At 36.6% G+C, this 13,439-nt stretch overlaps 1 protein-coding gene across 4 annotated transcripts in view; it reads right to left on the reverse strand.

Annotated features, from left to right (window-relative positions):
- Window positions 1–734: 734 nt before the first annotated feature.
- The window catches only part of slc4a11 (solute carrier family 4 member 11), a 121,536-nt gene continuing 108,831 nt past the window's right edge, over window positions 735–13,439 (reverse strand). For all 4 annotated transcript variants that reach the window (XM_015058559.1, XM_015058558.1, XM_015058560.1 and 1 more), the window contains 5 exons: window positions 12,268–12,433; window positions 11,218–11,391; window positions 7,329–7,524; window positions 5,766–5,935; window positions 735–2,306 (listed from right to left, as the gene is read on the reverse strand). In XM_015058559.1, the coding sequence (XP_014914045.1) occupies window positions 2,240–2,306; window positions 5,766–5,935; window positions 7,329–7,524; window positions 11,218–11,391; window positions 12,268–12,433 (773 nt within the window). In that variant the 3' untranslated portion in view covers window positions 735–2,239. The remainder of the gene's footprint in view (window positions 2,307–5,765; window positions 5,936–7,328; window positions 7,525–11,217; window positions 11,392–12,267; window positions 12,434–13,439) is intronic.

The following is a 13,439-nucleotide window of genomic DNA, read 5'->3' on the forward strand; positions in this document are numbered from 1 at the left end:
AAAAAAAACAGGAGCAAGTTGTTCCAAATCTCGTATTTGAACACTTGCTAAAAAACAAAAGTAGAATAAAAAGATAGACTAGCTTAATCCGGATCTTTTCTAGTTGTTCTGTCGCAAACCTTTTAACTGTAATCTCTTCCACTAGCTTTGATGCTGATAACATGAAGCTGGACTGGACTTTGATATGTAAACACTGTGGCAGAGCTAAATGTACACTGCAAAAACACTAAATCTGAACTATTTCTGCTCTAGTTTCATGAGCCAATATCTTGTACACTTGAAATAATACAAAATATATAAAAGGCTGTTTTAAGTCAATAATTCCTTAATATTGATGAAAAATCACTAGTTCCAATTGACAGATTATTCCATTTATTACATAGGGAAAATGTTTTAAGTGAAATAATCTGCCACTTTTTCATCAATATTAAAGAATTATTAACTTAAAGCAAGTTTCTATATCTTGCTGAAAAGTTAGTTGTAAGTCAGTTTTGTCTTATTTCAACTGTACTAAGATATTTGCACTAGAAAAAATACTTGGTGAGGTTTGGTGTTTTTGCAGTGTAAGACACAGACAGTGGAATGGAAAGAAGCAAACACTGCTCTCAGTTCAGGGTAAACACACCTCATTTTCATTTTTAAAAGATAAACTATCATTATGATAAATAAATATTCTATTTAAAATTGACCGATAATATTTCAATATATTGCCATCATATATTCTGATTTCCCCCCCCCCTTCTCATTAAGATAAAGATATCACTATATGTTTTTGGTTTGTGCTGTCATTCTAAATTATTACAAATAATTCTATATACCCGTGGAATGTTTTTTTTTTATTATTATTATTATTCGTCTAAAGATGGATTCCACCTTTAAAAATAAATTTTCTAAAGAGCTGGCAGACAACTAGATGGAGGACAGAGATGTACTGTGTGTATGACCCAAACGCGCGCGCACACACGCGCACACACACACACACACACATATATACCCTCTGATCTCCTCCTGGTACAAATGCTGACACTTGTTGGAATGACTCAGAAAACTTAACATGTATGTGTGCAAGTGTCATCCGTAGCAACTGCTAAAAGGTGCAGAAATTTAAAAGGCTGGAACGCTGCACAATGACGAGGAAAAGGCGGACTTTACAGTGGCCAAAATGCAGTGCTCTAAACTGACCCGTTCAAAGTATTTAGGTACTTTTAAACACAGTGTCTGTGGGTAAAACATTTACCCATACATAGGTGCATCTCGGTAAATCAGAACATAATCAGAAAGTTGTATTATTTTGGTAATCCAATTCAATACCCACTCGAGAATTTTTTTTTCCTTCCCCTCAACTTTCCATTGGCTGCAACACTGCTGAACAGCCAGTTTCTGCTGGAAACCGTTAAATCAGCAAGATTCCTCACACCTCAAAACATTTCTGTATTAAAAAGATACCTCTTAATTGGTCTTATGTAAAAATTTTAACTTCTGAGAGGCTAAATTATAGGTTTCCATAACAACTAAAAGAAAAGAAAAATACTCACTTTTCGTATAGACTCACATTTTAAACAGATTTACCAAAACAAAGGAACTTTTTCATGATCTCCGACGTATCGAGACGCACCTGAAACTGTGTAAAAACAACATAAGTGCAAAGTGTCAAAAAGCGATCAGGTTCATACTTACATTGTGCCATTAGCCCCTTTCTTGGTACAATCTAATGTACCCTTGCAGCATTTCTTTTATTTTCTTTTTTTATTATTATTATTACTTCCACAGCATCAGAGAATACTTGAAGCACCTGCCCCCACACACTGCAAAAAGGATAATGTAAAGTGTAACCATAAAAAGGTTGAAGCTGTGAAACGAGAACATAGACTTGTTATGGCACCACACGATCCGACATGGTCAAACAGAGGCGAGACGGGAACAGTCACTTTTCTTGGAGAACGTTTGTTTCACAGAGAAATTTTCTGTTAGCTTTTTTGGAAAATGTCGGACCCAAACTCTCGGCTCTCTTCTTCTCTCGGCTTCCCCGCGTTTCCAGTGCTTCAACGGACTTCTCGGATACAAAAAAAATCTAAACGGTCCGTGTTTTTTTTTTCTCTTCTTCCCCTCCCCCCCCCGTTTGTGCCCATATAGTTTTGCATCAAAAAATATGTTTTTGTTGATCCTTTTTCCATTTTTTTTTCTTTCTGGTTCGCTCCCATGGACTCTGTGAGGATCCAGAGCTTGAATCCTGGTGAAGCTACATGTGTTGGGCATCCATGATGTCCAGGTATTTGGCCTCAATGATATGAGGAAGCACGTTGTTCCTGGAAGCAGAACAGACAACATTCGTGTCACGTCTTATTTGTTACACCAGAACAAAGACTCAATGACTCTAAAAACCAGAGTATGGCATAAAGATGGGTTAGATTGGGACTAAATAAACAAAATAAACTGAGCAGATTCAATTACTGCCAATGAAAGGTAACCCGAACCACTGCTGCCTGAGCTGATCTTAAATCATTGTTTGTAAAGGAAGAGAGTCTAAAATTTCATTATTGTTCTTATGTACAAGGTTTCTATGTACACTGGGAAAAAAAAGAACAAGTAGATTTTTTTTATTTTCTTGATTTCTGGGAAAAAAATCTAATACTTAAACAGTGCTGTATTGTTTACATTATTTATATTTGAATTACATGTTTTATCTTCATTTTGCCACATTACACTATCCTTTTTTACATACCCAAAAGCTAATTGTTTTTGTACAGAATGCACAAACATACACATCAATAAAGGTGCAGTCCTTAAATTGGATCTGAATGCCAGGCGCCAAAATGGATTCTTTTTTTACTAAATGGAGAAAAATGTATCAAAATTCCCAACTTCTGCTTTAAAGACTCTTTATTGTATAACACTCCCAATTCTTTGATGGCAAAAATAATAGTTACAAATAGGTGAATGTTTTTCAAAGTGAGGGTCTATAGGAAGAGTGAGGGGTGTTACAGAAAGCTGAGAAAAAAATATGAATTGACAAAAATTTTTAATCAGATTTTTTAGTCATAATTGTTTTATCATAAAATGTAAGCTGTTTTTCAAATATTATAAACTACAGGTAAAAATAGATTATTAAAATCTGATGTGGAATGCTCTTCTTTCTGATTGGCTGCCATTCAAATTCATCAAGCTGCTTTGTTCCTCAAGCTAGCATAGCTAACATAGCTAGCAAGTGCAAAACGGACAAGAAAAAGACAGGAGCAACCCTGCTGCCACAAAAAAAAAAAAAAAACAAACAAAAAAAACCAAAAAAACAAGAACTCCTGGCTGACTAAACTCAGAAGATATAATTAGGCAGCATTTATGCTAAATGAATATAATAATTGTTGAGTAGTGAATAAAAGTGAACAGAAACATTCTAAAAGTTGGAGTTTCTTTGCATATCTTGTAGCATTGTCTGTGGGTTTGTAAAGAGAATCCCCGGCAGCAGAAGCTAGTGCTGTTTGGGCGGCCATAGCATGGAAGAGTTTAGCAACCTCTGGTCTGAGTTATACTAAATGCCAAATCTGTAAAATTACACTGTAACACACCGAATATTGAAAGCTAGTTTCAGTGTTTTGTTAGTGATTTAGCAAAACTACACACAGGATTTCTATTCAAGCTGTGCAAGGTCAATGTTTGCACTCAAAATGTTAAAAAAAACAACTAAATATTTTAGCCTGCAAAAGGCTGAATTTTGCTAAAAATGTAGACATAGCTTATGAATTAATGCCGATGACATTTCTATGCAACATAATTTGATCAACACATTAAATGTAGTGATTTAATTTGTAACGAGGCATTTAATCAGGAATGTGTGCTGCAGTGTACACAGGCAGCAACACTGTGACTAAACACATTTAGCAGATCACTCAGTAACATTTTATCATGTTCTAGCCAGAGGAATCAAAACCCCTTAGCAAACACAGATAACAGTTTCTGTCTCTGCAGTGCATACTCTAAGATTGAGCTTCCATTACAAGTGAGTGGAAAACATTTTTAATGATGAGAAGAAATACAACTTTCAGAGCAAATGTTTTAAATAATGCACCGTTTACTCCTCTACTAAAAACCCACCCAGCAAAGAATACTGAATCAATACTTTACAAGGGCTTTCACAGAGCTGTTTTTCTGTATTTCTGTTATCAGCTCCAGATCTGGTTTCTGATCTGCTCACAATTTGGCGACAGTAAAATAATGTGGAAAAGTTTTGGCACTTTCTTCATTTCATCAATCCAAATTATGTTAAGGGATTATGGAGTAGCTAGGGTGAAAATACAACATCAAATGTTCCAGATATTAGTCTAATTAATTAGGAGTAACCAAAATAAAAATATTTTTCACTAAACTGATACATTTCTTTCCTATAAGTTGATTTCTATTGACACTATTGCACATTTGCATTTTATCTCCATATTCAAAGATCTGCAGCTTTTACTAAATAATGCTCCAGCATCAGCTTCCTTCACTTCTAACACTTTAAGCTACTTCAACTGATCACCAGCTATAACCCGTTACCATGGATTTATGAACATGTCAAGAAATTCTGCCGCATAAACATCACTATTCTGAGACACGATGTAGATCGCTCCTATGCACCAGAGTAAACAAATTAAGAAAACTTAGATGTTGCCACAGTGGCTCAACACTGACATTAATTAATCTCATGTTCTGATTCAACAGCAGAACCTGTTTTCATTTATTTCATCAAATCATTTTCGGGACACTCAGTTTAATCACAAAGTTTGATCTGTGCGAACGGTTGACTGTTCAATAATGAATACTACCGTCTACGGATCGATTTAAAGTTTCACAAATCTGGAACAAACTTCTGGAAAATTGTAAAACAGCTGAAACACTGAGTTTCTTTAAATCTTGACTAGAAACCCACCTCTTTATTTGCTTTTGTACCATAATAAATGAAACTCTAAGCAACATTTCTGATGCAAAATGTAATGTTTCCATTGCTGAGTTTTGGGTTTTTATGATGTCAGACACTTTAAACTGCCTTGTTTCTGATAAGTGCTGTAAAGATAAACTTGATTGATTGGCAAAATCATAAGATGAATAAAGAGAAAGCAAGACTAATAGAAAAGTTGTTTAGTGAATAATTGATTCCAGCTTCTGTAGAGAAGTCTGTTTGGATGGGTAGTCTGAGATAACAGTGCTGCGACTGTGACACAGACTTCTTCCTTAAGTTCTTAATTGTCTCAGGTCCATGATGTAAAAGTCGGATAAAATGTGACATGAGGGTTCAGACTGCAGATCTTTGAAAACAGTCAAATACGTAACTGATTTAGCTTCACGTATGGAAATGGCTCAAATCGTATTTTTCTTGCTGGTGTGAAAAGATCAGATCAGACTGCGGTGAAAAGTTGTGTATGGTCAGCATTCACCTGGTGTGTGAATGTAGCCTTAGAATCTCTGAACACGCAATTTTAGATCAACCACCATACGGGGCAAGGTGAGGAGTTCATGTCCTCAGAGGATCCAGAGATAACATTTCTTGGTTCAAAATTCAAACCTTAAAAAAAAAAAAAAGCTAAAATTTTAGTTCTCAAAAAAATTATACAGTTAGAGAGATGAGAGATTTCACTTTACACCAAAGAGATATCGTACAAGTTCGCCACAAAGGTTACATTTCCACCAAGGCGCAGAATTGCAGATGAACTGAAACGGTGTGAACGTCCTCGCACACAAACACCTGAATGTCAAAATGGAGAAAATGGATTTCCAAGCTTCCCCATACGTACCTAATTGGGATTAGGAGGATCATGACCAGAGGGAAGATCATTTTCATGTACGGTATTGGGTACATGCCAAATGTGCACAGCACCAGCAGCTGCATCATCTGCAGGAAGGTGAAGTAGTGGATCTTCCTCTGGGGCACTTTGCGAATGTAGTGGGTAGGTGGGTAAGACGTCTGTGGGGGGTGAGAGGATAAAAGCCGATTAAAATACAATCTCCCCCTGTAGCTGTGTTTCTACTGCAGTCTTAAGGAAATGATTACAGGCAGTGGACAGCCTACGCACCTCTGAGATTTGCACTTTTAAGTTCCAGTTTCAGATGACAACTTCTGTTAGCTTTCAGTAGCGTGAACTTGCCTAAACTATGTTTGCAAACTTGGTTGCTACTATGAAACATTTTGGAAATTCTTATCACAAAACATAACCATGGATCATGAGTATTAAGAGCTTGTACTTATAAATCAGTTTCAATGTCTGGATTTATCAGTTTTCAGGTGTTTGAGGTTGTTTTCATGCCTGACAGCCCTGTAAACTGTTTGTTTGGGGAGCAAAATTGCAACATGTGTTACATTTTCAGCTGCTGTTTATATTTCTGTCATTGTCAGTATTACTGAGGTTTTTAAAATTAAGTCTTAAGAAAAAAAGGACATGTAAGGTGCTGTTTTCCCCCCCCCTAGTAAACAGCATGCAAGACAGCGAGAGAGAGCAAAACGAGAGAGAAAGGCTGGCTGGAGTACAGCAAAGTTGCTCTGATGCATCTTTTTCAGTTTTCAACATCTGCTACATAGAAATGTCTTGAATATCTCACAGTTAAAGGAGAAGATCTTTTAAAGAAATACCCTCTCATCGCTCAGAAAGAGAAATCAGAAAAAGCAAAATTGATATCCACTGGTCACAACTTGTGATGGTTGCATCTGGAATTAAAATATCCTGGTGTCTTAAACTGTAAAATAAGAATGAATAATATGGGAAATACACATCTAATGTACAGATTTTTCATTGCACACACTATCTTTACATCAGTAACAGTATTTTTAAAATGCAACTTTTACTGTCTGGGTGTTTATAAGCTCCAGATTTTTCTTCCAGGAACATGCAGTTCCTGTTGCTACCATTTGGGGGCAGCAGCATGTAAAGCATGGATTGAAAGGGTAAGCCTTGCTTTATCTCCTCACTGTAGAAGAGGCAAGGTTAAACCGGACACTGGGGATAAGAGACACACGGAAAATAAAGGAGATTCCTGCAGGTTTCTTTTGACAAAACTATTTAGTGGATATAAAATTTAATATTTTCAACTGATTGTGCAGGATCTTTACTGCATTTTAATGAAGCTGAGATTAAACAAAAACATTAGTTTGGTTCCTTTTTAAATTTTATTTTGCAATTCCTTAAACCAAACCCTCAAAAACAACACAAACAACAAATAAATAAAGATGTTAGTGGATGAGAGGTGACTCTTGTGCTGGGCATCTAGTCAACTGTTTGATCTGCTGAGTCCCACAGCCAACATATGGGCACACACACCAACACACACACGCATACACACTCTCGCCCAGCACCCTGGCTCACCTGCTCCTTCAGGAGGAGAGCCATGCGGTCGCACATCTGGTTTCCGTCGATGGAGGTGAGGGCGATGTAGAGGAAGAGACCGTACAGGACGGGTTTGGGGATCCACTGCAGCGGAACGGGCAGCAGCAGCAGAGACACGCCGATGAAGATATTGGCAGCCAGAGACGTCAGCCGGGTCTCCTTCACCTGGACGATGCTGAGGAGGAACAAGATGACACACTCTATGAAAGAACGAAGCATTTCTGAAAAATCATCTCTGGCAAAACGACAGAATTTGTTTCTGGGGATTTTCCCAATCAGTTTTATTGCAGGTTTTGCAGCGGTACAATTCAGACTTTCCTAAACATCAGGATTTAATAAGCAGAGAGAGGATATGAATGAGACGTTTTTGCTTTTGTTTGAAAAAGTAGATTTTGTTATGATGACAAAACAGGATTTTATAATTGATTAGAGATGCAAATCGTTCGGTAGCTGCATTTGCGGCTGACCACATAATTGTGCAATTTGACACGTTGGAAATAAAATTTCTTAATGGAAACACAGAAATAAAAATAAAAAACTCATTTTTTGACAAAAAGTTTTGACAATAGGATGAGGTGTTTTTTTTTTTTTTTCATCCGAATTGAAATTGTTTTATTTTGCAAAACTGCAATGGAAATGCTTTTTATTGAATAATGAGTCTCATGATCAACAGCCGGATGCTGCCGCTGGCGCACACCAAGAAGAAGAAAACGACAGGAAGTCGTTGGTCGATAATGATGGGGTCATGTGTTTTTTAGTGACTTATTGTGTGAACAAACTTATTCACACGTGATTTTGTTTTGCACACATTTGCAATGGAAATGCAGTCAAGCAATTTGATTCAATTCTAATTTTTAGGGTCAAATTCAAAACCAATTTTTCCATCTTGAGATTCGGATTAAATAAAATGAAAAAGGAAAAGACTGTATAACTAATAGGACATTTATTTAAAGCAATTCCATAAAGTTCCACACTGTATCAAATTTGTATTTAAACAAAAAATTGGTTTATGCACAAAATTCTGTAATACCATTAATTAGTTAGCTTAGCTGCCTGGCTTATTCCTAAATAAATAAATTAATAAAAAAAAAAAAAATATTTGAAATAATAATTAACAGTGGACGCGTAATGTGATACGTAGCTTACTTGCAAATAGAAGCGGCAATGACGTACAACTACAGTGCATTTTAAAATTTATTTTTGAGCATTTTGAATCAATTCCTTGTTTCCAGAACTAGGAAATGTGATCAAATGTTTTTTCTGTTCCATAAATAATGAACTGATGTGCTACTTTAAGTGACAGCACCTTTTCTGAATATATCATTACAAACAGGTATCATCTCTTTAATTTAAACGCATGCCAAAAATGATTGAAAACGGAAAAGCTATGTGAGGAAAAACTCATAGTTTAAAAGTACTTAGACTCAGTAAAATGTGAAATATTTGTTTTCATTGGATGACATTTTTATTCTTATCTCATATTCTTGAGGAGGAATTTTCTGTCTCTGGACCAACGTGATTACTTTTTGAAAAGCTGCAACATGCTGCCATTTTCTCTTGTTGTTTTTGCTGAGAACAGGTTTCCTATTCAAAACGCCATTTCAATGCCAGTTCGTTAATGCCACCAAATGATAAGATCACAAAACGTGTTCTTTAGTTATTCCTGTTTTATCTACTTATTTATCATTTCATCACTTCTAACCAAAATATCTATGTAACTGTAGATTGTTTAAAACAAGACAGATTATAAAAAAGAAGGGGGAAAAATCAGGAAATAAGAAAACAGTATTCTAATCCACACTACGTTAAACAATTCTATGTTTTTGTTTTTGTTGCCATTTGTTCTCTTTGCTTGTGTAATGGGTTATTTTGTAGGTCAATACCTCCGTTTTCTAGTCTGTAATGTTTATTTTCCATGCACTAATTGGTGAATAATAATAAAAAAATGAAATGAACGTGCTGTATCAGATTTGCTGTGTGATTTTTTTTTTATTGACTTCTTGTTTTCTGTTTCCGTCTCTGAGCAGTTCTGCATGGCCTTCACATTGTAGAACATTTTCTGGAATGTCCACTTCCAATGTTTCCAACTTGTGGACGATTTTTACTGTGGAATGGTGGATTCGGATAGTTAGGAAGGTCAAGGTCACTGTTGATATTCTTCTTCTTTGGTATTAACACTATTTACATACTAGATAGAAAAGTCTGCAACCTTTACGATGAAAAAACCCCCAAAAATCATTTCTTTCTTCAGTCCAGTGAAATAAAATTCGTTTTAATGTCATATGAATTTGATAAAAAAAGACAAATTATATAAGTTGATAAATGTCTACTATCAAAAATTTGATGCACTTTTTTTTTTAAAGAAATGCCATCTTATTTCAATTTTTGTGTTTTAAATCAAAGAAAAAACTTAAAAGTTTTCCCCAAAAGAACATAGATACATTTTCTTCCGAGGAAAATAGTGAAAGAAAGTAGAAGAAAGTGGATAATTTTCAACTTAAAGACAAGAAAAATCCATCTAAAATAATATCACTGGTATGTGTTATTCTGTTGTGGGAACTCAATACAAACACGCCATGAAGAAAAAAAAAAAAAAAAGGAAGAACTACCAAAACATGATGATGTTATAGCTATATTTGAAAGCATCAGTTGTTTCTTTATCATTTTCAGCAGAAGTGCTAAAGAATCATAGTGGAAGATTCAAAAAGACACTACGACCTTTACAGACTTGGTCACAGCTGTGGATCATCAGTCAAGTTCATTTGACTGCTACTCTTAAAGCTGCAGTATGTAACTTTTATTAAAAAAAATATGTTTTCTACACATTTGCTAAAACTGTCACCATGTTGTGAAAAACAGATAATCTGTGAAAAGATCGATCTCGTCCACATCCTCCCTGAGCTGCTACTGTCTGAAGAAATGCACCAAAAACAATATGAACCAATGAGAGCCAGAAGGAGGGGCTTAGTGCTGTCAATCATTCTCATGTACTTGCTGCTAAATGTACTAATGGGAAAAATCATTTACGTGCATACATCAGCGGCCATGCTAACTAACATTAGCATTCATGATAGACTATGCTAGCTGCAGGGGAGACGCAGTGCCACATGGAAGGTGAATGACAGTGCTAAGACCCGCCTCCTGGCTCTGATTGGTTGTTTCTAAACAGCAGAGGAAATCAATTTTTCACAGATTATCTGTTTCATCCCATACTTGATATGGTGACAATTTCAAGAAATACGTAAAATACATATTTTTTAAAAATAAAAGTTACACAGTGCCACTTTAAATCATGCTACAAACAACTGTGTCTCTAGCTTTTCCTAACATGTTTTCATTTTTTGTAAATTTGACAGATTGTTATTTTTCTTAGAACTGAAGATGATATAATTTCCATCCACCATGATAACTTAAAAGAACTTTTCTAAACGGACTAGAAGCGACTTAACACATCCTCATAAATAGAGACTGGAGAATTTAAAGTATTCATTTTACACAGAGACATGCCATCAAAAATACCAAATTGCATACTTTGTCCACAGAAAAAAAACTAAAACCCTTGATTACATCTTCTGTCCTCACACAAAAAGTCTTCATTTATCACACTCTGCTGCTTTATTAATCCTGATATGCAAAGTATAATCTCGCCTGGCTGTGGATGAAATGCTCAACTTAATCCTCTCATCTTTTAGAAACTCCCTCTCAGCTCATCCGTCCTCAAAGGAAAACTGTTAGTTCCATGCTAATCATGCAATCAAGAAAGAGCCTGCGATTAAAAAAAAAAATCCCTGTCAGCACACGCTCTGAAGATGAACTTTCAATGCCTCCGTTTGATCGCGGTCGGTGGCGAGAGGGAGGGCGGACTCACGTCTCGTAGAGGTGCCCCCCCTCCACACGCTGCTCCACGAAAGCCAGCTGGCGCACGTGGAGGGTGGAGTGGGGGAAGGCGGCGTGCATCCAGGGCAACCCCAGCACCGACATCAGGATGTTAATAAGGCCGGAGAGCATCAGGTCCCAGTGATACGCCGTGCCCTTCAGCAACCTGGGGTTAGGGAGACAGAGAGAGAGGCGACACGTCACGCTCAAACAGGAAACAAAGGAAGCAGTGTGAACGGAGACAAAGAGGATATGTAATTAAAAGCAAAGAAAAACACACAAACGGAGCGAGCGTACTCCTCCGTCTCATTCGTCATGCAAGCAAAAATACAAATCCATTATTTATATTCTTTCATACTGTCGCGGAAAGCAGCAACGTAAATCAATAACATTGACACGCTATAAGAAAGAGTGAGGCTGCGTGGAACATTGTGTACTCATGTCAGAGCTGCAACATTTAAGTAAGTCTGTGTGTTTTAGGGGGAACGGCAACAGGCTGAGCTGTATGAGGGAAGCCCTGTGAATGATGAACGCTGCAGACCATATCCACACATCCTGTTGACGTGTCCTTCAGTAGGACCCAGTGGATGCAATGAATGAAGGAGGATGGAAACTTCAAAGGACAGTGATGAGTCTCACTTGGTGAATGAAAGCTTTATGAACGAAAAGGAAATGAATATGCATAATTCTGGATCCAATCTTCCTATCCGAACTGGTAAAGTTAAGTTTACCGGCAGAGACCGGTCTTCTAGTTAAATTCCTTAAATGATCAATATGGTTGAGGTCACGACTGTTCCAAAAGCTGAGTGATTTCTCTAAATAAAAACCTGACCTGGTTGAGGAAAATGGATGTCACTTTTGGATTCAGTGGCACAAAATAGTGCTAATTCATTTGAAAAAACAAAATAGACAACTTCCAAAACATATTTTTTTGTAACCCAGGGTTACTATCGAAAATAATGTGCTACTTATCCACATGAAGATATATACTCTTCATGTGGATAAGAACTAGAGGTTCTTCCGTCAGCGTGTTGGCACCCACCTGTTCTCTGGAGCATTGGTAAGTGAAACAACAATGTTCTGGTCGATGAAGATGAGGAGAGCCAGGAGGAAGCCGAGTCCCATGGCGCTGACAACGTTCATGGCCGACAGCCGCTCGAACGGAGCCACGTTGAAGATCGGCCGATTGTGAACCTTAAACACTGGAACTGGATGAAGTGACAACCAGAAGGAGAAAAATGGCAGCAGATGAGATTGGAAATGATTCGCCATCCTCATATGAAGTGTTATACAAACATCATAAGCATCTCATAAAAAGCTTCCTTAATTTGCTAATATTGTGGATTTGCTATATTTTACTGATGTGATGATCCACATTTTCAATTGTTTTTAATCCTTTGAAGAGTTTCTGGATTTCATTTTTTAAATGCCTCGTATCTAATTTGGTGCACTGCTCTGATGAATACTGCTGGATTAAATGTAGCTGGTTAGATTTAGAAAATGACAAGACAATAATTGGTCTATTATGCTATGACTTATTGTCTCTGGAGGTACAGAACAGAAAATTGTCCGGGCACTTAAATTTAAATTCATTCGGGGTTTGGCAGTCATCTTTGTTCTGACCCCCAGAGAACAGCTGCTGCCTTGGCAACAATAGAGGCTAAAAATGATGCCAAACAACAGAGGAAAAAAAAAAAAAAATGAAAAAAAAAAATGAAAATGGCCAATGTGTTTTGCCTGGTGCCTTTATTAAAGAGCATAAAGCGATAATAAGGGCAGCAAATAAAAGGGTTCCATCGCAAACGAGGCTGTTTCAGATAAAAAAAAACAGGTTTTACCTTTTAGCAGCTTTAGCTGAACTGGAATAAAAATAAAAATAAAAATGATCCCCAAACTCGTATCAAAACGAGAGGTCACAATTTAATCCTTTCATCAGAAGTAAGGATGTCAGCTGTATTTTAATAGTACAAGTTTTAAAAAACAATTGATGAGTAAAATTGAAGAAATTAAAAAGAAAAATAAACACCTCCAAAGGATGTCAGATATATCTTAAAGGGGCAGTATTATGTGTTTTTCAGGCACATAGCGCCATTTTACAACACAATCAGGTAACTATGTTGCCTGTTGTTAGAAAAATATATCAAATATGATCTAAAATAAATTTGTCCTCGATATTCAATGCCTTGAAATTGGACCTCTGTCTCTTTAAAAACT

Source organism: Poecilia latipinna, unplaced genomic scaffold, assembly GCF_001443285.1.
Source record: "Poecilia latipinna isolate Pla-1442-1.1 unplaced genomic scaffold, P_latipinna-1.0 Scaffold1550, whole genome shotgun sequence".
In the NCBI taxonomy this organism is placed as follows: domain Eukaryota; kingdom Metazoa; phylum Chordata; class Actinopteri; order Cyprinodontiformes; family Poeciliidae; genus Poecilia; species Poecilia latipinna.